The sequence below is a fragment of the Lynx rufus genome, unplaced genomic scaffold (genome assembly GCF_022079265.1).
Source record: "Lynx rufus isolate CCGP_SWC_20201006 ecotype Redwood Valley unplaced genomic scaffold, mLynRuf1.p SCAF_4, whole genome shotgun sequence".
NCBI lineage: Eukaryota > Metazoa > Chordata > Mammalia > Carnivora > Felidae > Lynx > Lynx rufus.
Window position 1 is genome coordinate 163,695,603 of NW_025814856.1, and position 24,469 is coordinate 163,720,071.

The 24,469-nt window shown below is 41.2% G+C and overlaps 1 protein-coding gene and 1 pseudogene across 3 annotated transcripts in view; both read left to right on the forward strand.

Annotated features, from left to right (window-relative positions):
- LOC124525086 (GTPase IMAP family member 7-like) overlaps positions 1–21,981 on the forward strand; it is a 34,736-nt gene extending 12,755 nt beyond the window's left edge. The window contains exons 1-3 of one of the 3 annotated variants that reach the window (XM_047097558.1): positions 14,747–14,813; positions 18,931–19,038; positions 20,538–21,981. In XM_047097558.1, coding sequence (XP_046953514.1) covers positions 20,555–21,430 — 876 coding nt within the window. In that variant the 5' untranslated portion in view covers positions 14,747–14,813; positions 18,931–19,038; positions 20,538–20,554 and the 3' untranslated portion in view covers positions 21,431–21,981. Of the gene's footprint in view, positions 1–14,746; positions 14,814–18,930; positions 19,039–20,537 lie in introns of those variants that run through there. The other 2 variants (XM_047097559.1, XM_047097560.1) reach the window with 2 other exon arrangements.
- Positions 996–5,398, forward strand: LOC124525075 (GTPase IMAP family member 4-like; annotated as a pseudogene).
- Positions 21,982–24,469: the final 2,488 nt, after the last annotated feature.

A 24,469-nucleotide genomic window follows, 5' to 3' on the forward strand; every position in this document is an offset into this window, starting at 1 on the left:
GACGTTGTGAGTGATGAGCCCTGAAGATGCATATTCCAGAGCCAGCGATCATTTGCCAAAGTGCTGTGCGAATAGTCCATGAACAACAACCCAGAGTGCATTTGTAATCATTTGTGAATGTGGATGTAAGGTTTCATAATTTCTGGCATGTTTTTAAAACAGTGGTCTAAGTTTATTTTATTTTATTTATTTATTTTCAGCATCGTCTATGTTTATAAACAAAAATACAAAATAGAATATCTGAGGCAATTGTTCTGAAGTTCTTTCTTCCTGTTAAGAAGTATCTTGATTATCTGAAATTCTTCCTAAGTTGGACTGCATTCTCTGGGGTTTGGGGTCAACAATGACCATGTTGCAGAAGGTGGCATTGATGGTAAGAAAACCTTCTCCTTAAGGACCTGAAGCTCTGAATCTAGGTCTGGCCACTCAAATGTTCACATCAGGAACAGTTTGCTGTGCATATTGTGCAGAGCACATAAATGGTGCCTACGGGACAGGGGCAGATGAGCGGTGCATGAAGAACTATTGTGGCTGACGGATACATTCGCTATCTTGCTTGTTATCATGGTTTCACTGGTGTATACATACTTTAATTATGTAAAAAATGTTTGTATTTTCTATTTTAAATTGGACTGTCTTTGTATTAATGAATTTTCAGAGTTCTTGACACATTCTATTCTTTGTCAGATCTTTATCAAGTATATACACAAGTTCTTTCTTTTTTTTTTCAACGTTTTTATTTATTTTTGGGACAGAGAGAGACAGAGCATGAACGGGGGAGGGGCAGAGAGAGAGGGAGACACAGAATCAGAAACAGGCTCCAGGCTCCGAGCCATCCCCCAGAGCCTGACGCGGGGCTTGAACTCACGGACCGCGAGATCGTGACCTGGCTGAAGTCGGACGCTTAACCGACTGCGCCACCCAGGCGCCCCCACAAGTTCTTTCTTTATCTGATATGTGACTCACAAACATTTTCTCCCAGTTTGTAGATTGCTCTCTCTGCCCTTTCCTGCTCACACTCTCTATCTCTCCCTCTCTCTCTCTCTCTCAAAATAAATGATTAACTTTGAAAAATCATGTAAATCTACCACAATTGATTATCCTAATTGCATCCAATTGTACCAAAATGCTACAGGCTTCCACTGCAGAGCTGGGTTGGGGGTATGGACCTTGCACCTCAGCCTTGTGTGCTGTGAGGTCCTCACAACCCTATGTCACCGGAAGACAAAAACAGGAGATGCAGCAGGAAATGGTTGTGGTGAAGACAAGAAAGAAGTGTGGCTGTGCACCGGTAAATTGACAACAAACATGCTTGTTCTTGTGAGAAAGTTCTGGCAACTGGGCCAATGTGGATTGTAGACTACAGACTTCCTGGGGACTGAGCTGTGAGGTGCATAGGAATCATCCTTTCTTCTCTTTACTATGTCATTTCTAATAAAGTGTTACAGATATTTTCAAATTCATGAGAGGGAGGACATGGGTTGAAAAAAGGTGTCAAATTATAAAACAGAGACAAGAAATGCATAAAGAAGCAGACATTGTCAAAAGGCAAACTGCAAAACCTTTGAGGCTTTGAGCTCCCAAAGATGCAGAAATAGACTCCATCTGTGGATGAGAAAAGATACAAATTCATATCATAACGGGACACGGACACAGGTAGGATGAGAGCTTGTAGCCAGTTTTAGGTGATTGTAAATCATGTTGGGGTGTCAGGGTGGCTCAGTGCGTTAGACGTCTTGATTTTAAAGTTAGACTCATGATTTTGGCCTAGGTGATGATCTGATGGGTTGTGAGTTCAAGCCCTGTGTTGGGCTCTGCACCGACAGCCTGGAGACTGTTTGAGATTCTTTCTCTCCCTCTCTCTGCCCCTTCCTGCTCATGCTCTCTCTCTCTCTCCCTCTCTCTCTCTCTCTCAAAATAAATGAATAAACTTTAAAAAAATGATGTAAATCTACCATGATGGATTATCCTAAATGCATCCAATTGTACTAAAGTGCTGCAATTTTTCAGCTTCATTGAATTTTAATTTACATAAAATAAGATTCATCTCCTTTCAGTAGATTTAATCATCAATTGAAAAATACATCCAGCAAGTCTTGCTATTTCCAACTAGCCTATATATGTGCATGTTGTCATAACATATATTCATTTTAGTTTATCTTTTATCTTTTGATCCCTTCCCAGGTTTCACCAGTCCCCTCAACCTGGGAACCATCAACCTGTTCTCTGTAACTGTGAGCTTGTCTTGTTTTTTTCTTTTTTACATTCCATATATAAGAGAGATCGTGGAGTACTTGTTTTTCTCTGTCTGACTTATTTCACTGAGCATAATTCCCTTGACATCCATCCATGCTGTTTCAAATGGCAAGGTTTGGGTTTTTTTTAATGGATGACTAATATCCAATTGTGTATATATGCCATGATTTCTCGGTCCATTTATCCATCAGTGGACATTTAGATTGTTTCCATATCCTGGCTATTGTAAATAATGCTGCAATAAACATGGGAATGCAGATAACTTTTCCAGTTAGTGTTTTTTCCTTGGGATAAATACCCAGAAGTGGCATTACTGAATCATATGATCGTTTTTTAAAAAAAGTTTTTAATAAAATTTTTAATACTTATTTACTTTTGAGTCAGAGAGAGACAGAGCTAGAGCAGGGGTTTGGTAGAGAAAGAGAGAGACACAGAATCCCAAGCAGGTTCCAGACTCTGAGATGTCAGCACAGAACCTGATTTGGTGCTCGAACTCACGAATTGTGATATCATGACCTGAGGTGAAGTTGGATGCTCAACTGACTGAGCCACGCAGGAGCCCCTCATTTTTTTTAGAGAGAGATAGAATGGGAGAGGGACAGAGGGAGAGAGATTAAGAGAGAGAAGGAGAGAGAGAGAATCTTAAGCAGACTCCATGCTCAGCGTGTAGCCTATGTGGGACTCAATCGCACGACTCTGGGATCATGACCAGAGCGAATATCAAGAGTCCAACACTCAATCAATTGAGCCACCCAGGTGCTCTTTTTCTTTCATTTTTTTTAGTATCAAGGGATTTTATAATAACTTTGGAGAAATGTCAGTAATTTATGACTATAATTCTGTAATGCCTTATTTTAGAATATAAAAACTTCACTGGATTCTAAGCTAAGCTTTTAAACTTTAAAGTTAAATTATACTGTTCTCTCTCATGTCACAATCCCTGACAGGATGGTTGCACACACGAAATAGAAAAAGACACTTGGTCTTTCCACACAGGCATCCCTTTTGTACCCTACAAGGATGAGTTGGCTTGTGTAACCTGCCTAGCTGGCTTCTTAATGGGAGAAGAAAAGTTCCATTCTGAATATAAATGGGGGAGGGGAGTCTCCTACTGAGATGCCCCAAAGTCAGATTTTGTGTTACTTGTTGCATTGCTCTTATGAGGAATAGCTACCAGCAGCAGCTCAGAATTCTCTTTGTAAACTACAATATTTTCTTTCCTCTCTGTGGGCTACTTAGCTACAAAAAGTAAGAGTAAGAAGCTCCAGGAAATCCTGGAAAGTACTTAGGCATTCCCCAAGTATTGCAAGAGAATTTCAGGGTTTCTATAGACTTTGAATAGGCTTCTCTAGAAGGGCCTTCTATAGAGTTCCTGGGAGTGCAGCAGTCACTTAAGGGAGGGGACCCTGGGGCAACAGAGGAGGGGTGTGTGTGAGGAGAAATGGGGGGGGGGCTGTGTAGAGGAAGCAGCAGGATTACCTCCTAATGCTGTGGCTTTTGTTTCCTGATATCCCAGGGCTTAGAAACCCAGATGGCAGAGATTCACAGTTGAGACTTCTCTTAGTGGGTAAGATCGGAGCAGGGAAAAGTGCATTGGGCAACAGCACCCTTGGAGAGAAAGTGTTTCCTTCTAGCATTGCCACAACATCTGCCACCAAGACCTGTAAGAAAGGGAGCAGCAGGTGGCAGGTAAAAGAAATTGTGTCATGGATACACCAGGCATTTTTGACACCGAGGCACAGGATGCTGACACCTGCAAGAGTTTACTCGCTACATCTTCCTGACCTCCCCAGGACCTCACGCCCTGCCCCTGATGGGACAGCTGGTCCCGTACATGCAGGAAGAGCACAAGGCCATGGAAAAGATCCAGTAACTATTTGGACTCAGAGCTAGGAGATACATGATTCTCTTTTTCACCCAGAAAGATGACTTGGATGGCATCAATATCCATGATTACTTAGAGGAAGCACCCGACGGCATCCGAGGGCTCGAGGGCTAGTACCGTGATCGCTACTGCGTGTACAAGAATGGTGCGACAGGAGCTGAGCAGGAGGCCCAGAGAAGCCAAATGCTGGCCCTGGTCTAGCGCATTGTGGCCTAGAATGAAGGACGATGCTACACTAAGAAGATGTACCAAAAGGCCAAAGAGGAGATTCAGAAACAAATCCAAGAGATGCGAGGATTTTATGGAGCACAGCTAGAGAGACAGTGAGTGCAGGGAAGAGAGGAGTTTGAAGAAAAAATCAGGAAGCTGGAGGATAAACTGGAGCGGCAGAAATGAAAGGAACAAATGGAGAGAGAATTGGCAGGGAAAGAGGCTTTCTATGCCCCAAAGCACCAGAACGCCAGATATGAAGGTGAGACTCATTGCAGGAACCTTGAATTGATCATGGAAGCACTGCAGATAGTTTTTCCTGTTTTCTCTCACCTGTTTATGTAAGATTTACCTGAATGAAAAGATCTCCCTATTTCCTGCATATTTCCCGCTGGCCCTGCCCACTGTCTGCCACCCCCCCCCACCCAGCCCCCGCACCCCTGAACTCATTCACCAACCTTGGAGCACTCTCGCTTCTGTCTCTCAGACTCTCAGGACTAAGGGGTATAATCAGATTCACTGTTGGAGATTGGTAGATGCTTGATTGACTTAACAGGGGAGGGAAGAATTCTCAATTTGTGGAACTGCAGAGTAGAAGGTATAAAGGTGACCCCAAACTTTGTCCATTTATCCCGAGAAAAATCTAGTTTCTTTCTCGATTGGTGGATCTTCTCCCTCTGTTGCTTCTACTCACTTATTTTTCCTTTAGGACACAGTGATCACCTTCCCCCTATGATTTGTTAGAAAGATTTGTTCTTCGTGTTGGGTGATCTATCGGTGGAGATGTTTATAGAATTCTTTCCAGATGAATGGAAATTTATGTAGTAACAGTTTTACAGAATGATTCAAATTGTTCCTTATCAGCTGCCTACTGAAGGACAAAGGGTTGTTTGGAAAATAGACCTCTCAGAACTCAACTAAGTGAAATGCCAGAAAGAGCAGTTGAAAGACGGAGATTCAACACAGAAGAGAACAACTGTTTGCTGTATTCAGATGTATGTATAGCAACTCTTTGACTGACCTCAATGCAATATATTTGCTGTATAACCAGTTCTCTTCTTTTCTTTTTTTTTTTTAATTTTTTTTTCAATGTTTATTTATTTTTGGGACAGAGAGAGACAGAGCATGAACGGGGGAGGGGCAGAGAGAGAGGGAGACACAGAATCGGAAACAGGCTCCAGGCTCTGAGCCATCAGCCCAGAGCCTGACGCGGGGCTCGAACTCCCGGACCGCGAGATCGTGACCTGGTTGAAGTCAGACGCTTAACCGACTGCGCCACCCAGGCGCCCCAGTTCTCTTCTTTTCATGTGAAACTAACTGTTGCCACTTCACCTCCATCACCTCAGACCTTCATTACTTACACCCCCTCCCAGTTGAATTGTTTGCTTGTTATTAAAATAAAAATTTTCTCTTCTCTCATATTTCTATAAAATTGGAGTCCACTCTTTCTTGGAAAATACCTTTGCTATTTTTTATTACTTAATTTAAAATTAGTTAATTATTTATTTTGAGAGAAAGAGAGAGAGAGAGCATGAACAGGGGAGAGGCAGAGAGAGAAAGAATCCCAAGCAGACTCCACATATCAGAGCAGAACCTGATGCAGGGCTCAAACCTATGAACTGTGAGATCATGACCTGAGCCGAAACCAAGAGTCAGATGCTCAATGGACTGAGCCACTCAGGTGAACCCCTTTGTTATTTCTTCTAAGAACACTGAATTTTACTTTTTGGTAAAAGTTCAAGATGATTTTGGAGCTAGTTTTGGTTTACTCTCAGCACATCTCTCCTCCTTTTCCTTGGAAATTCCCAGCCACATACTCAACCCCGCTGCCAGTTAAACACTACCTTTTCCTTGGATTCATTAATTATTCACTGATAGATATTATGTGTAAACAAGGCTTCAGAGGCCTTTCTGGTTTTCCTGGAGCAAAAATTGTCTTTAATATATGTATAACAATAAGAGGTGTCTCACCCCTTTTCTACTTTTCTCCTGGGTACTTCTCACATTATCCATTCTAAGGTTTCCCAAAGTACATTTCCATGTTCTACCAATAAATCCTGGTGTAGACTGAACTTTTAATTAATCTCAAGCATTAGAGAAGCACAACACAAAGAAGCTCACAATCCTTTTAGAAATAGTCACTTAGGAGAAGGGGCCAAGATGGCAGAGTTTTGGAAGTTTTCTGCTTCTCTCATCCCTGAATTTCAGCTAGATCAGCACCAAAGCATTTTTAACACCTAGAAAATGTATCTGAGGATTAACATAACAATCTTCATAACTTGAGCCACAGAACTTCACAGGTATGCAGCATGGAGAGGTGAACTGGTGGAGAGAGAAGGCTCAGTTGTTAGGGAACTATTTTTGGTTGTGGAAAGAGGATTGAGACAGCGGGGAGAGTACATGAAAAAATTCTCCCTGAAAGAAGCTGGAGAGAAAGAGAAAGAGTGGAAACTCACATAAGGGACTGAACAAGAAAGAGAGAAAGGATAAAGAAGAAAGTTCAATGCCACTCTATAACCAGGGGAGCACAGAGTTCGAAATTATACAGCTCAATGCTTGGTGGTGTTCTGGTGGGAAAGGCAAATCCCCAGGAATAGACAGCAAGGTCCAAGGGTGAGGGGTCTCTGGCCACATGGGGAGAGGTGGTTCCCCAGTTAAGAGGACATTTGGTAGAGGCTATGCAGCTTCCCCACAGGCAAAGGTCCCAGCAGACCCTAGAGAACAGCCATTTGTTGGTGTTGAGCAAGGGTGTTAGGAAGCAGTGAAACCTGATGCCAGATGTGTGGTGTGATTTACCATAATCTCTTAGATGCTGCTGCTACAAGATTGCGTGAATTTTTTCTGGGAATGTTGGCACCTGGCCATAGTCTCTGGGCTTCAGCAGCAACATGGTCATGCGAATTTTCCTGGGGGCAAGGGCAGCCAGCACCCAAGCAAGTCTTGGCAAGACACTCCCTGAGGGGGTCAGAGTGGGCCCAAGCCACAGGGCCCTCAGAAATGAGGGGTTTGGAATCACAGCCTCATCTGAGATAAAATTCAGAAGGGAGGTACCACCTGGCAGGCTGATGACTTGGTTCTGGAGAGTGTAGAGGCAGGGAGTGGACAGAAGCCAGGGACAAAGGAGGGGTGCATGATTGCCAGTCAGTGAGAGCACAGAGTTCTGATGCTAGAGACTGGGTAGGTAGGTGATACCATTTACACCTCTCCCACCCATGTGCATTCATGGATACAGGCGCCACAGTGATCTACCCCAGTAATCTAAGCAGTGCCATCTAGTGTAAACGGAGCCATCACACCAAGCCCTATCTAACTGTGCCAACCAAGCTCTAGAGGAACATGAGTCTCTCCACCACCTTAGTTTACAGACTATAGGTTTCTCCATAGTTTGACTTCTAGTGGAAACTGCATATAATTTCGTTCATATTTCATTCTGTTCGCTAGTCCATCCATCCATTCTTTTTTCTTCTTCTTTTCTTATACTTGAATATAGAAAGAGAAAAAATTCATTTTTATTTTCTGATTTTATAACAAATATTTTTCTTTAAATTATATCTACTGTATTTTTTTACTTTCTTGTAAAATTTTTTATTCCATTTTACTTACAGCATTTCACTCTATTCTATTTTATTGTATTCATTTTTTTAATTATCAAACATTTTCTTTTTATTCCCTTTTCCCCCCTTTCTTTCCCTTTTTTCTCTATTCTATCGAGTTTCTTTCAACATCCAGACCAGTACACACCTAGGAACTAGCATCCTTTATTTGATTTTTGTTGTGTTGTTTTAAATTTTTAAATTTTAATCTTTATTTTTTTATTATTTCTTTTTCATCCAAAATGAAGAAATGAAGGAACTCACTCCAAAAGAAAGAACAGGAGGAAATGCTTCAGACAAATAAGCAAAATGTTTCAACCAGAATTTAGAGTCTGGATAATATAAATGTTATCTGGGATTGAAAAAGCATACAATCCCTTTCCGTGCCTCCCTGCCCCCTGCCCCCTGCCATTTTATAGCAAGTGCCATCGTCCCTCCAATGTCCAGCAGCGTGGTCCCCACCTCTCTCTGAGACCTCACCAGAAAGTGACCTGGATATTCGTCCTACCACCGACATCCTCTTAGGCCTTTCTTTTTATCATGTACCTCAGAATCTTCGAGCCTCCATGCATTACTCAATTTCGAAACGACTCCTACATTTTATGTAATTACCAGAGCAGGACGCTACTTCTTGGCCTTAAAATATATTAGTTCCCCCAGGAGCTGCTGTAACAAATGACCACAAACTGTTGCTTAAAGAGCAGAAACTTACTGTCTCATTGTTATGGCTACTGTCTCTCTGGCACAGGATACAAGTGCCAAACCGAGACGTTCCCAGGGCCATACTCTCCATGAAGTCTCTGGGAAAGTATCCTTCTTTGCTGCTTCTTAGCTTCTGGTGCTGGCTGGCCTGCTTTGTTCTTTGCCTTCTAGGTACTTCGCTCCAATCTCTGCCTCTTTTGTCACATGGTGCTCTCTGTGTGTATCTGTGTGTAAACTTCCCTCACTGTGAATGAAACGATTCCAGGCATTGGAGTAGGGCTCAACCTTAACTTCATGACATGACATCACAGAGACCGTGCTCCAAAGTAGGTCACATTCTCAGGTACCAGGATTAGGACTTCTTTAGGAGGACACAATTCAACCTAGGATGGATGGTAAGAGAGGGACAGTGTGTGCAGTGTGAGGGTACAGTACCCCTGATCTCTTCCTCTCAAGTCCTCATTGCAGTTACCAGGTTAAGCCCATTGGGATAGTTTTCTTAGGTCTCTGCTTCTTGGAAATCTTCTACTGCCTAGGGCTTAGAATCCACATTCCTTGGCCTGGTCTTCAACAGTCATTATAATCACTCTCAACTTCTTTCCCAAGAATGAGATTCTTCTAGATATCATTGTTCCCGTTAATATCTGTTTACACTTTTGTAAGGAACGAAGGTGATAATGATGGAGAGGCCAGTGCCTGGGACACAGTGGGCCCTCATTAAAGGCTTGTAATGATTTCTGCACTCCAAATTGTTAGCTGTTCTCTGCCTGGGTCCAGTATATTTCCACCTCCAAGGCTTGAATCATACTATTTCTCCCTCTCTTACTTGTCTGAGTGCAGTTTTGACAAAAAGCAAAATCATGCCTTTGGGCAAGTATAAACACATCAAAGATTTTGCTCAACTCATGGCATGACTAGAGAACCAGTATGATAGTATAATTGGATCAAAGTTCCTTTGAGTGGCTCAATCAGTTAAGCGTCTGACTCTTGATCTCAGCTCAGGTCTTGACCTTAGGGTCTTGAGTTTGGGCTCCATGCTGGGTGTGAAACCTAGTTAAAAACAAACAAAGAAGCAAAGAATGAAACAAAAAACACAAACAAACAGAAACACAAACTTCATCTGAAATCAAGGGTTGATGTGTTCAAGAGAGTAGTAAAATGGAATTTTTGAGCTCTGTATTCCACCAGACAGAATATTCACTGAGTATCTCCAAGGCAGAGATGTGCAAATATTCTCTCTGTCCTTAAAGTGTTGTAAAATATCACAGCTGATCATCAAGCACAGCACCACACAGAACAATAGAACACTCCAGTAATCTCTCTTGCCTATTTTTAAATTTTTTTTGATTTTTTTTGTTTTTTTTGTATTTATTTATTATTTATTTATTTTTTCAATATATGAAGTTTATTGTCAAATTGGTTTCCATACAACACACAGTGCTCATTAAATTTTGGATCATTTTCATAGCGTTCTCTACTTTGTGATCATAAACAGTCTCCAACAAGTATTGTTGATCCTAGAAGATTGTTTTTACTATGCATGGCCTGATTATTTATACAGATGCAGCAAGAATCTTAATTAACCAGAAAAGCCTCCTTGAGTTTGCTCGGGAAATCTAGAGCCTAATCATATTAAGCAAGTATCAATTCCAAAGGATAAGCTTCCTTTGGAAATTTTCAAAATGAATTTTGAATCAGACTTTTCAAAGCCCCTGCCATTCTTCTATCCTAGGAGTAGGAAACCAAGGCCCAAACACTTTCTCCAGTAAACTTTGCATGCTGTACCCATAAATCTCAGTGAATTTCTCTCTTCCTGAGGTCTCCAAAATTTGCCTGGGTTTCTGGACTACCTGGGAGTGGACTTCCTTAATACCTGAGAGACTGGGATCCTGGAAGCCAGACATCATATTAGTTTTCTTATGAAGGTTTTGGAGACATTAGACCCACATATAACACCAACAATTGCTCCTTAGCAGTGGTCTGATGGTCTTTGATTAAATAACAATCACTCTCAAATATCACACTGTACATAAGGCCTTGCTGCAGAATCGATTTTTCCAATGGTATCTTTGTAAACAAGATGACAGATTTTTATTAAACCTATGCAATTGGTTCTATCATTGTGAAAGTGAATGAAACTCAGTAGAAGAGTTTGTTTCTGAATTCTGAGGTTAAGTGAAAATCAGATGACAGTTAAAAATGGTTGCTATGGGTTTACAAATAAACAGTCTACTAAATCATGGATTAGAGATAGTTTAAGGAGAAAGACATAAGGTATCTTCAAATAGTCATACAAGTAGAACATTAAACAGAATGCCATCAATATTCCAAACAAATAACCACAATGGCACATCTTGAATCTGTTCACTCAGTCCTATGTCATTATTTCTCACTCTGCTGGATCTTGAGTCAGTCGTCTGATTTCATGAGGTACATATGCTTCCAGACTGAGAGTCCCAATAGTCATGGCTTCTCTCACTGGCACAGTCTGAGCATTGAGTCAGTGCTGCTATCTTGGAAACCTGCTCTGAAGAGTCTCTTTGAGGCAACAGTATTTCAGAGCACGTCCTACAGTTTTTCTCCTGAAGCTCCAAGACTGTGACCCTCTGGTGAAAACACAAATTCTGAGTGGTCACTTTTGGCAGATCTTCCTAGAAGCCTTAGGACGAAGCAGAGACCTATTTGAGAACAGGACTTAATGGTTTTGGTTCATAACCGAATATAACATCGTGGAAGACAGTAAGAGGCTCTTTGGGGGGCATGGTCTTTATTTCATGAGGATTTGGTCAATGTTTCCTTTGAGGGATTCAGCCCCAAGTGCACTGTCACACGTAACACCTATATCTCTTTTGTGACATGGCTTCCATTAGCCTGCAAGAGGCAGCTCTTCTTGCACATCCGTGAAGCCAGACAATTTCATTAAAGACATGTGAGTGCAGCGGTATAGATAATCCAGATCCCTTATCCTGGTAGACAGGCTGTGGAGGTGCTGAGTATTCCTTTTCATGCAGTGCCCTTTGGGGGTGGAGTGAGTGGGGAGAAACCAGGAAACCTTGAGTGATATCCAACAATTCACTTAAAGGATATTGTTACGAAGTAGAAGTGACTAGTTTTTTTTTTTGGCACCAAGAGAGAAGGCTCCAGAATCCCTAACCGGCAACATGATGGTATTTGGGGATAAGGTAAGTGGGTTTCCATGAGTTCATGAATCTGGGGTCGTCTTGATGGGATTAGTGCCCTTGTAGGAAGAGATAGCAGAGAGTTGCTTCCTCCCTCCATCATGTATGGACACAGTGAGACTGTGTCATCCGCAAATCAGGAAGTGAGCCTTCCCCAGGGAAACAAGTTGGCTGGCACATTGAGCTTGGGTTGCCCAGTCTCCAGAACTGTGAGAGATTAATTCCTGTTGTTCCTGCTCCCAGGCTGTGGTATTATGGCGGTCCACGCTGACTAAGACAGCATCTATGATGTGTAGATGAGCCTCAGAATGGTAATCTATGAGACTAGCATTGAGGGTTGTATTATTACTACTAACTACTACCTGTTGATCACGATGGTCTGAGAATCACTTCATGTGTACGAATTTGTCTGGTTTCACAACGACCTTCTGAAGTAAGTACTCCATTTTAATGATTAGGAAAGTGAGTTGCAGATAGTTTAACTTACCCAAATGTGGCAGGTTGAAAGGTGGCCCCAGAAATATGTCCACACCCTAATCCCCAGAGCCTGTGAATATTACCTTATTCCATAAGGATTTTTTGCAGATGTGATTAAGTTAATGATTTTGAGATAAGATAATTCTGAATTATCTGAGTGGACCCACGATGTAATCAGAAATGTCCTTCTAAGGAGGAGGTACGAAGACATTGTGATGAAGGCAGCAGAGATTGGTGTGATGTGGCTACAAGCCCAGGAGAGCAGGCAGCTTCTGGAAGATGAAAGAGGCAAGGAATGGATTGTCTCCTAGAGCCTCCAGAAAGAACCAGCTCTGCAGGACCTGGATTTTATCTCCATAAGACTAATTTCATATTCTTGTCTTCCAGTATTGTTGGAGATTAATTTTATATTGTTTTAGGCTACTAAAGTTTTGATAGCTTGTTATGGCAACAATGGAAAACTGACTCACCAGGTTATAGAGATGATATGTAGAAGAACCAGGACAATGTAGGGAACCATTCTTTTTCATCTCCTGGTATTATCTCTGCAATGTTTTAATAAGTTGAGCTTTGAGGCCATCTAGATCTAAGAGGCAGAAAACTCCCTGATTCCCACAAGAAGACTCCTGTAGAATTATAAGAATGTCTTTTAATGACCACACAACTTTTTGAAAATTCATTATATCCACATTGCTTTGTGTGTGTGAGATTGAAATAATAAAAGGAAAACATAAAAAAAGGAAGTGGAAGGAAGCCCTCAATGATGAGGAGCGTGGCTAAGTGAGCAATACAGATATGGGGCAAGACTGGCTCTATCAAATATCTTCTAGAAGGAGATCACTCGTAACTTAGGGCTCAGCATGGGACTGATAGGAGCCACATGCTCCTCTTTAACCAATGATCGCAAGACTGTTACCATTTGAGACCCACATCTGATTTCCTGTGGCATCCATGGATTCTGTGTCAACTACTCTCCCATTCCCACTAGGGAACTTACCAGCATACCTGAGGATGATACCTGGAGAAGCAATTAGCTGACCAGGAAAACATCCAAGGTGGCTCTGGCTGGACAGGTTTCACTCAAGGAATATATAGATTGAAATGAAACTAGGCAATGGTAGAGATATTTTGAGTAGGACATATGGTTCTGGCTCTCCTCTAGACTTCTATGTATGGAGCCTCATCAAGACTAACTTCATGGGTATGTAAAGGACCCTGTGATGTTACCTTGAAATTCTTAAGTTTGTGTGTGTGTGTGTGTGTGTGTGTGTTTATGTGTGTTTGTTTGTTTGATTCTCTTTGACAAAGGGCATGGCATTTTTATTTTGTGCCAGACCCTGCAAATTACATAGCTGGTCCTGGTCTGTGTCTTTATTGCAAGTTGGAAAACAGTTACTTGGGGCCCTCCAAGTCATTAACACCAATAAGTGGTCCAATGATATTGACCAATAATATACTCATTAACACGGTAATTTCAAAATGTAGCTACTTCCTTCCATTGGTTGTCACCCCATTATACATTACTTCCTGCCACATTTAGTCTTCTTAGTACCCACTTTTAAGCTTCAGCATCGGCTAATCCCATGTCTGAAAGTAATGAACAAAAATATATAATCAAAACCATAATAATTTTATGGTGATGCAACAAATAATTGGAACAGCTGGTCAACCATGAGAGCTTTGACCATCTGCCTCTCATCTCATAGTTTCCAGAGCAGGTTGGAATGGGTGTACTGGCTAAATCTGAAAAAGTCTATCTCTGCCTGGGTCTGGGGTAGGGGAAGGTAGGAAGGTTTAGGGGAAAGATGATTCTCCTCCCTGGGTCCATCTTTTCTTGTCAGGTCACGCATATTTTTGGGCTTGAGAGAACCATATGAAGAAAACTAGAGAAGGTGTGTGTTCATTGGATGACTTTTTCCAGGCTACATCTTCCTCTTTTACTCTTGGTTCTCAATGGTTTAGACTCTTTTGGCTTTGTACCTGAGCGCTGTTAAATTTTTAATGAGTAACTTGAGAGCTTCATGAAAGACCATCATGAAAGCCCATATGATGCAATCACTGGGAAGTATCCCAGGCTCTAAATTTGGACACATCTAGCCACATATCTGAGTTCCTTTCTCCCAGAATCAACCCAGCATCTCCCACTCCATCAGAGAAGATCAGAGAGCACGCCCGGCTCTGTGTGCATGATTTGGGTCACTTAATAAGGGCCTTTGGGATCCACCACTATAACCCCAAACAACAAATATAGCTTTGGGAATTTTGTGTGATAGCAGGCACATGGAGAAAAAGCTTACACCTTGGTAAAACTAAAGCATTCCCCAAATTATAGGGTAATATTTCTGTCTCTTTAAATACGAATAGTTCCTTCACTAGGTCCACCCAATCTGAGCTTCCTGCCTCAGAGGTTTAAAAGGTGCAAACACTTTTTTTTCTAAGTTAAACAAAAGCACCAGCTCAAACAGCTTCTTTGGAGAACACTGGGTAACTCATCAGCTCATTGGAAAGAAGGTGAGCCTGTCCTAGGGCAATAGAGCGGGGAGGGGCAGCAGGACACAGGGCTGTTCATGGGTGTGGGTCCTGGTCTGAGAGGGACCAAATACCGTGCCAGCAGCCCAGCAAACAGGATGCTTCCAAGGGGTCCCGGGGGAGGAAGAGTGGGAGTAAGCAGATTGAGTGGCCCATGTCCACATGTCTCCTATTTAGCAGGACAAACTGCTGAACAGCATATCTTCCATCAGTTGCTGTCATGACAGACTGAGTGCTGCCTGACACCCCATCCATTTCCCTTGGTGGGAAACTAGTGTCCTCAAGGCAGGTCTTTCGACCTGGAGGGCAATTTAGAGACCAGTCTGTCCCAATCCCTCTTTTTTCCTGAAAAAAAAAAAATCTGAATCCTAGACGGTGTGCGTGTGGTTTTATGAAATTCCCCGGGATATCTAGGTCACAAATGGCACAGGAAGTCTAGAATTCAGCTGGCTGTGTCCTTTCCAACATGTAGGAGAGAAATGGTGTGATCGACAGTGTAACAGAGGAGGTAAGGAAGGGGTGCCATGGGGAGAGAATGAGCTATTCTATAGAAAACAAATGTGCGTGAAGCCCTTTGGTTGCCTTTCCTAATTCCAGGGTTGCTACCAGTTCATGTTTCTGGACAGAGAGTGAACTACCTCCCCTGGCCTCCCATGATCTATTTCTGATCCAATGTAAACAGAAATGTAGAATCAAGGACTTGAGAAGGAACCAGGAAGAGACCAGAGCGTGCAAGGGTTATGCATGAGTGTAGAGGTCAGACATAGTTTGCATTGGATCCCTTCTCTGCCCAAAGCCCATTAGCGCAGTGACCTTGGGCTACTTTCCCAGCATTTCTGAGCCACATCAATCTCCTCATTTGAAAAATTAGAGTGGGGGCGCCTATCTGGCTCAGTGGGAAGAGCATGGGACTCTTGATCTCAGGGTTGTGAGTTCAAGCCCCATGCTGGGTGTAGAGATTAAATACATACATACATACATACATACATACACTTTAAACATTAGAATACTAAAAAGTATTAAATTACTAGAATACTAAAAATTTTATCACTTTATCAGTAAATACTTCCATATCTATGTCTGGAAGATAAAGGTCATCAAAATATACCATAATCAGATTTCAAAAAGCAATTAGAATTTTTAAAAATTACCAGGTGTATTCCAATTCCCAGATTGTCTCATAGATTTTAAAATTGAAATCAGCTCCAATGCGGTTCATAAATTGCGATTCTTTCATATCTCTTAAGGTTAATTTGATAAATAAGTTTTCACCTTCCTGTTTCTTTTTGTAAAATGTTTCTGTTTAAGAAACGGTTGGTCCTTTTTCCAAGAGAATTGGACAGTGTACATTTTTCTCTTTAAATCCTCAAGATGTCATATGACGTGTTCTTCTAGTTTCCATGTTTTGTATAAATTTAAATTTAAGGAGAGGCTTGATCAGATTAAGGCTTGCCTGGTTATTTGGGTGGCAATATTTCATAAGTGCAGTTGTAAACTTCCATCAGAAGACACCTTATATATTCTCTGTCTCTTTCTGTAATGTAGCAGACAGTAATGATAGCCTAGACTAACTTTGTTTCATTCACGGTCGCAAATTATAGTATTATAATTCTATCAATCTTTCTTCATTGATTGGATGGCATAATCCTATAAAAAGAAACTTCCCCTGAATCATACTTTCATTTCATAAGGTGTAGTTAATAAGCCAAAAGGAATGCTTGATTCATTTTTGTCCGTATTCAGACTAATGACATCATTTCCTAGCATGCCCCAAAGAGAACACTTCACTTCTTTTGCGATGATGGTATTGATATGAATTCATGAACTTCAACATATTTGATGAATTTTAATCCATTGAAATTATTATTCTCATTGGTACTCAAATTACCCCATCTCTGTCCAGTCAGCCTCTTCAAGTTGGCCCTGTAGTCCTTTCGGTAAGATCCATTTTTTTTTTAAAGTGATCTCTGCACCCAATGTGGGCTAGACCTCATGAACGTGGGATCAAGAGATGCATGCTGTATTGACAGAGCTAGCCAGGCGTCTCACGGTCTGAGTAGTTTTTGATAGCATCCTCGCTTTCTAGTATGACTAGATAGTCTAAGTTCCACTTGCACATTTCTTGGCCCAGAAATGGAATCGGTACGTTCTCCTAAGATTCTTAATGTTTTTGGTGGGAAATGGCATTTGAAGGGCACAGTATGGGCGCTAAGGGTGTTCATTGTCACTGGGCTTGTCCTTGGGCTTCAAAACTACACACGTGAACAAAAAGCTAAGAATAGGACAGGATTCCTGAAAACAATTTAAGATTTTCTTGACGTTTTTTCCCCCTATTTGGCCTTGCACTATATCCCATTAGGACAATAGCCAATGAAGCAACTGCATTTTCAAGTTTCTTGGACCAATTCTTTGTGTGGTTTGTCTATTACACCAAATACTATGTATTTCATTTGCTTTTGATTTTTACCAGTTATCTTAAAATATAGTTTTTGTTTATAATTATGTAAGCTATTTCCAGATGTTCCTCACTCTCTGCAAGCAGAACGTTCCTATGAAATCTTTTATGAAACAAAATGACATAAAGCAGAGCAGCAATTACCATGAATGTATGTACATGGAAAAAGGGTGCGCATTCCCAGATCTCCCCCAAATAACCTCCCTTATGTGTTTCTGATACTTTTAGACACAACTTGTTAACAGATGCACAAATTCAATTGAGAGAAAGCCCACGTGCTCATCTGGCTCACAGCTCTGGTGGCTGGATGGTGAACCCCTGTGTGAGGTTCCCGGGGAAGGTGATTGGCAGTTGGTGTGGACAATGGCCCACTCGGCCTCTCCATTAGCTCAACTGGCTGTGAAACAATGCGGAGCGTTGTATTCGTGTTCAGCTCTTTTTTGTACAAATGAAAAATCCTCTTTGAATTTATATCAGCCACAACAACAGGTACACATGTAGATCTTTCATAAAAGAAAAGAGCTGTAATTTGAACTCTCAAAAAGAAGGAAGTACATGCTTTCAAGACAAATCTATGAAATCGAAGTATACTCAAAGTAGTTCCCAGCTTCTACCCTGTCCCCCGCCTTATTCCTCCCATCCCTCTGTCAGTAACTTCTTGGGTGACGGTTCAGATGATCTGCCATTGCTTTTTCATGTGCATGAAACATATGTTGTATTTTGTACCTACAGTTCATGTTCCTCCCCATTAGAGAAATGACAGTAAACTAAATATTATTTTCTTCACTTTGCCTTTTTTTTGCTTTATGAAATATCCTGGAGATCTCTCCATCCCGGCATAGAGAGGTATTTCTTATTCCTTTCTACAGTTGGATAGTACATCACTGTGTGTATGTACCTTGGTTTATTCAATCAGACCCCTACTAGTGGGCATTTGGTAGGTTTTTGGTCTTTAAGTATTACAAATAGTGATGTGGAGAATAAACGTATGCCTAATCTTTTCCTATGTTTTTGTCAGTGTAGCTGTGGGATATAAGAAAGGGAACTTCTTCCTCTACCCTTCAAGGTCTTCCAGCTGCACTAAGAATTACATTCACTTGAGGCAGATTAACAAGAGAAAAAAAAGCAGTGTGCACAGATGCTCAGTGATGAAACTAAAACCAAGAGAAATGACCAAGGCAGGCAGGTTTTATACTTTTTAGGCAAAGAGATGATGGATCTGTGAGGGATTGACAAAACAAGGAAAACTTAACTTTCGAAGCATCTGTTAGGCAGGAATTCTAAAGAGACTTTGGGCTGGGGTAGTAAATTAGAAAGTAGTGGGCTGTTTATACAGTCTTCTTGGCTCTAAATCTCCCATCCCTGATCATAAGGGTGTCTCTTTACCTCCTGGGACAGGAGGGACACATTTTACATGGGAGATTTGTTTCCTGCTTGCACGGGGACAGAAGAGGGTCTTACTAATCTTGCCACACAGGCTGTATCTTAAGTTACTTTTGTATGAAATAGTCAGTATGCCAAAGTTGCACGTTTAGGGGTGACCTGCCCTTGTCCACTACAGGCATAAATCCTAAAATTGGTACTCACAATCCAAGAATAAATATATATGTAATTTGTATGATATTGCTAATTTCTCTTTTGTAGGTTTTAGACTGTTTTTCTATTCTCATTAGCCATGGAGGAGAAAACCTGTTTCCTCTAAACCTTTACCGACTGATTATAGCAGCAAATTTTTGGACTTTTGCCAAATCTGTAAGTGGAGAAATAGTATCTTAGTGTAATTTTAATTTGTTATAGTTTTTTCTTTTCCTATGTTGGATTTATTTTTCTCTACTTTAAGTGAGTGTTCATATATTTTTACATAGTTGAGGAGCATTGACATTTCTTTTTTCTTTGAACTGTTTATTCCTATGTCTTGCTCCACTTTCTATTGAGGTATTGGACATTTGTCTCTCTACTTTTAGGTATTCTTTGTATAAGTGGAGAATTAACCCTCTTTGATATAGTCTGACATTCATATTTTAATTGTCTGTGGTGTTTATTGTCTCCCACTGTCTTTTAGATTTTTATGTAGTCAGATGTATGAATCCTTTTCCTTACAATCTTTCAAATCTTAGAAAGAGTTTCCCCGCCCCTAGGTTACAAAGGCTATGTCTGAGTTTCTTCTAGTATTTATGTGGATTGCTTTTTAGTGTTTATATTTCTAATGTATTTAGTATGTGAATGGCATGAAGACGTGGGTGCAGTTTGTCTTTTTCTGTGTGGTTTGTAGTTATCCCAATGCTGGTTATTAGTCCATCTTTCTCCCCATTGCTGTGAGATGCTCACGGATGCCTCACGGAAGATAAATGTAACATAATACAATTGAACTGGATACTCATGAATATAGTCGACCAATTTCGTCTATTTCTGAATTGTCTGTTTTTGTTTTCCGTTCTGTCTCTGTTCACACACACGTCCTACTGCCTTAATTATAGGGGCTAAAATATTTTACTATATGGTAGAACTAGTCCTCCCTCATCGTTCTTCTGTTTTTTGACTCTACAGGCTAATTTTCTTTCTTCATTCATCCAAATGAACGTAATAGTCAACTATTTTATCTGCAGGGAAAAAAGTGGTGACAAAAATTTTTAACTTATATTTATATAAAATCACGTTAAAGAAGTATCTATTAAATCAGTGTTGAATGTGGGGAATTGTCTCTTCCGCATCGAGGTATTTTTCTTCTTAGTGTACTACTAGAGATGTGTTGTAACAATCCATTTTCTCATATTGAACCACCCTAGTATTTCTGAAATAAATCACATGTAATTGTGGGGTATTCCTTTTTAGTGTCTGACAATTTATTTGGGATTTTTGCATTAGTATTCGCAAATGAGACATGTCTGTAGCTTTATTTATTGGTGAAATCTTTGTTAACCTTTGGGATCAATATCATACTTGTGTCATAGAAAGAATTGGAAAGGTTTCCTTCTGTTTTAAGTCATCAGGAATAGTTTAAGAAAGGTTTAAATGAGATCCCCATGAAACCATCTGGGCCTGGTACTCTTTTGTAGGGGAACTCTTTAACTACTTTGTTGTTTCTCCCATGGTGATTGAATTGTTTCATCTTTCTGTATTTATGGGACCAACACGGATAGTAGACTACTGCAGGATTTCAGGGAGGAACACAAAAGTCATAAGAGTGAGGTGATGGTTTCCACTTACCTCTATTGACTCTTTTTCTTCTCCTTCCCTTTTTTATGCCCCAGAGGCTTCTGGTAGTGACATGGCGTACCCTCAGGACAACACTCTGAGGATTGTACTAGTGGGGAAAACTGGAAGTGGGAAGAGCGCAACGGCCAACACCATCCTGGGGAGTAGAGTCTTTGAGTCTAGAGTTGCTCCCCATGCTGTCACCTCCAGCTGTCAAAGAGCATCCCAGGAATGGAAGGGGAGGAAACTTGTTGTTGTTGACACCCCAGGGCTCTTTCACACCAAGGACACCCTGGATACTACATGCAGGGAAATCAGCCAGTGTGTCCTCTACTCCTGCCCTGGGCCTCATGCCATCGTGTTGGTCCTCCAGCTGGGCCGCTACACGAATGAAGAGCAGAAGACCGTGGCATTGATCAAGGCTCTCTTTGGCAAGCCAGCCTTGAAGCACATGATCATATTGTTCACTCGCAAAGATAACTTGGAGGAGCAGAGCCTGAGTGACTTCTTAGCAGATGCAGATGTGAAACTAAGAAACATCATCAGCGAGTGTGAGAACCGCTACTGTGCCTTCAACAACAGAGCCTCAGAGGCCGAGAAGGAAGCTCAAGTGCAGGAGCTGGTGGAGCTGATAGAAGAGATGGTGCAGAGCAATGGAGGGGATTACTTTACTGATGCCATTTACGAGGACACAGAGAAGAGGCTGAAGCAACAGGCAAAAGTCCTGAGGAAGATCTACACTGATCAATTAAATAATGAAATTAAACTAGTAGAAAAGGAATATGCTCATAAATCACAGGAAGAACGGGAGGAAAAAATAAAATCTCTAAAGAGGAAGTATGCTGAACAAACAAAAAATATCAGAGAAGAAGCTGAGAAGGGCATATTTGAACATGTTTTAAATGTGATTATGTGGGTGCTTCCAAAAATATGGTATATGTTTTGGTAGTAAAGACCATTTCATTTTTTCTTCTGAATTTATGATGATTTGTGATAGTGGTAGATTGTAGTTTCCATAGACAACTGTGACAGTAGCTTCTACTTATTCTTCCTATAACCTGACCCTGTTACTCCTGCCACTGACTTGCGGGGCCTGTGTCCTCTACCTTGGAACTGAGCAGATCTGGGACTGTTTCAATTAATAGCAGATGGTTGAAGCAGCACCTTGTGACTCTAAGGTTACATATGGGCAATGCTTCTTTGCCCTCTTGGGGTTCTTGCCCTTGGACCTTGACTGTCATGTTGTGAGAAAGCCCAGGCTGCCTCTTGAGAGGCCCCCGTGCAGAGGGCCTGAAGTCACTGGCCCACTTCCCAGCTCACCTTTGATTTGTGACTCAGACCAACTTGCCCGCCATGGAAGTGAGGCAACACAGAAGCAGGCCTGCTGGCTGCCCCGCCATCTCAGGCGAAGTTGCAGAAAGCAAAGATGAGCCATTCCCCCTGCGTCCTGCCCATATTGCAGCTTTATGAGAACAAATAAATGATGGTTTTTGTTTTTAACCACTGAGCTTCCGAATGGTTTGTTATGCAGTGAGAACTAACCAGAATGAAGCCTCTTCCCAGCTCTCAGTCCCCACCGCCTCTCCTTCCCACCTGTGTCTCTTCACACAAAGTTGGCATAATCAGGAAATGGCATATAGAGTTCAAAGACTCAGGAAAATTCAAATCAGAAATCCTGCACATGTTTAGTGTCTGAACCACTGGTCACATGTGTCATTGCACCGCATGGCCACAAGTCCTATGTTAGGGAGGTATTTGGTTTCTCTGGAAAGATTGTTCTGTGGTTCATGGAGATCTGAAAGTCACAGGTTTCTTTTACTGTGTTTCTCTCTTTTCTTTTTTTAGGGACCATCCTAACTTAAGATATCTCCAATTGTATCTGAAAAATCCCCATCTGGGCTACATATTTTTCATTTGCCTCTGTAGAATCACACTTCACCTTAGCTCTTTGCCCCATGAGGCTGATATATATGCACTGCATTGGTGGGATCTCTTGCTCTCTGACTTCTGCCTGGCTGGCCAATGGAAAGTCCAAGTCAGAGACCCTGTGGAAGTAGAAAAGCAAGGCTGGGGTATCCATTCTCCCACCTCTATCTCTGCAGGGCCATCTCTGACTAGCTGCAGTCCTATGCCAAAGGTCATAGCTCTTCCCTTGGTGGCCTTTGTACCCAACTCTCCTTCTGTGTTCCAGTCTTTGTTCACCCTCTCAGGTTTGGGTTGTAATTTTTCACCGATACTAGTAATGTCCCTTGTGATTTGCAAATTCCCTGTGTCTACAGCTTGTAAGATACTCTTTCTCTAAACTTTCTCCAAGTACCTAATGAGAGACCACCTTTTTCTTGCTAGAATCTGATTGATAAATCTTATGATGCCCACTTCTCTTTCATAACGTCTTTATTGTTGTTGATGGCTTAAAATTCCCTCTAGTGTTTGTTTTCTTCCACCAGAAATATCTCTCCTTACCCTTCCATGGTGTGACATTTGCAGTGAATAGATGAAAGGTTCTGTCTTGCTAAAATAACAGAGAAAATTCAGTTAGATGGGTGACTTTCTGTCACTCATGAGGATTGCAGACACTCCAAATCCAGATTATTAGAATTTTTACAGTCGTCCTTTTTTTTTTGTCTGTGAACATGACTGAGAATATTAACCAATGAGTGAATATTAGGGAGACAAATTAGAGATTGAGTCTGGAAAACATAAGATTCTAAATACCTGTTCTTTCTAAGATTCATCAGAAGTATTCAGAATGCAGTAAAAACAACACGGAAGAAAAATCCTCTTATGAGAAAACATGTGTCAAATGATACAGCAAGATTAAAGTACTCTCTGCCATCATGCAATTCTTATGTTCAAAAGTACTTCCTTGTAAGTGACTCATCTGTGTGATAGTATCTCTAGGGAGCAAAGTATTCATGCCCTGTCTTGAGGTTTTTCATTTAAGAACCGTTTAAAGGATATTTTCCCTCAGAGATATGCAGAAGCATTCTTAATACAATTAACCTGTGTGAGGGCTGTTTGAATGTGCAGCTTACGTGAGCTAATTTCTTTTTTCCCAGCCTTAGGTTCTATTTTGGAAGGTAACACATACCCAGAGAAAAAACGAGTAAATCAAATAAATCATTATCTCTTCACTTGACAATTGAAATATTGCTCCCTCACTTCTCTTAACATATTTTATGTCCCAATTTTCTCTGAAGATGGTTCTATTTCAGTGCTGAAGACTGTGGTATTTCCAGCGTTTAATGTGTGCATGATCCCTGTTGTTGAAATATGTGATAGTCATGACTCATGATGGGGAATTTAAACAAAGATTCATAGAAGAAGACCTGAGGAAGGATTTAGGTGTGAAGTCTACTGTGAAGGATGTGTAGAATGTGTCCATGTGGGTGATGGGTAGGATGATCATGCTTCTGTTCAGAAATAGGAAAGTTCAGGGTGATAGGTAAGATTTTCAGGGGAAGGGTAGAGTCAGGAGCCACAGCGTTCAGTTAGGTTTGTGACAAGTTGAATATCAGATGTCAAAGATAGGGTCCAATATAAATGACCTGCATTAACTTGAAATCTGGGTCCAAAGGTTATGTGAAAGTTTTGGGGTAAATGTGGCAGGATGTTAACATAAATGTCTCCAATTTCAGCTGAATCTTTCTAATTGCCAATACCCCACAGTCAAAAGCTCTATGCCAGAAGATCCACATTGGAAGCGAGAACCAGTTTTGTGAGATTTATTCCTTCAACTAATTTGATAGATATTTGAAGGGGTCAAGAGGAAAGGACTTTTTTTTTTTTTTAGGTTTTATTTAAGTAATCTCTACATCCAATGTGGGACTCCAACTCATGACCATGAGGTCAAGGGTTGCATGCTCTTCCAACTGAGCCAGCCATCTCCCCAGTGCAGAAGGTGACCCAGGTGAAACCGTGTGACTGTATAAGGGAAGCCCCACAGGGACTCCTCTCTGCGTGCCATGTCCAGTGAGATGGAGGTTCC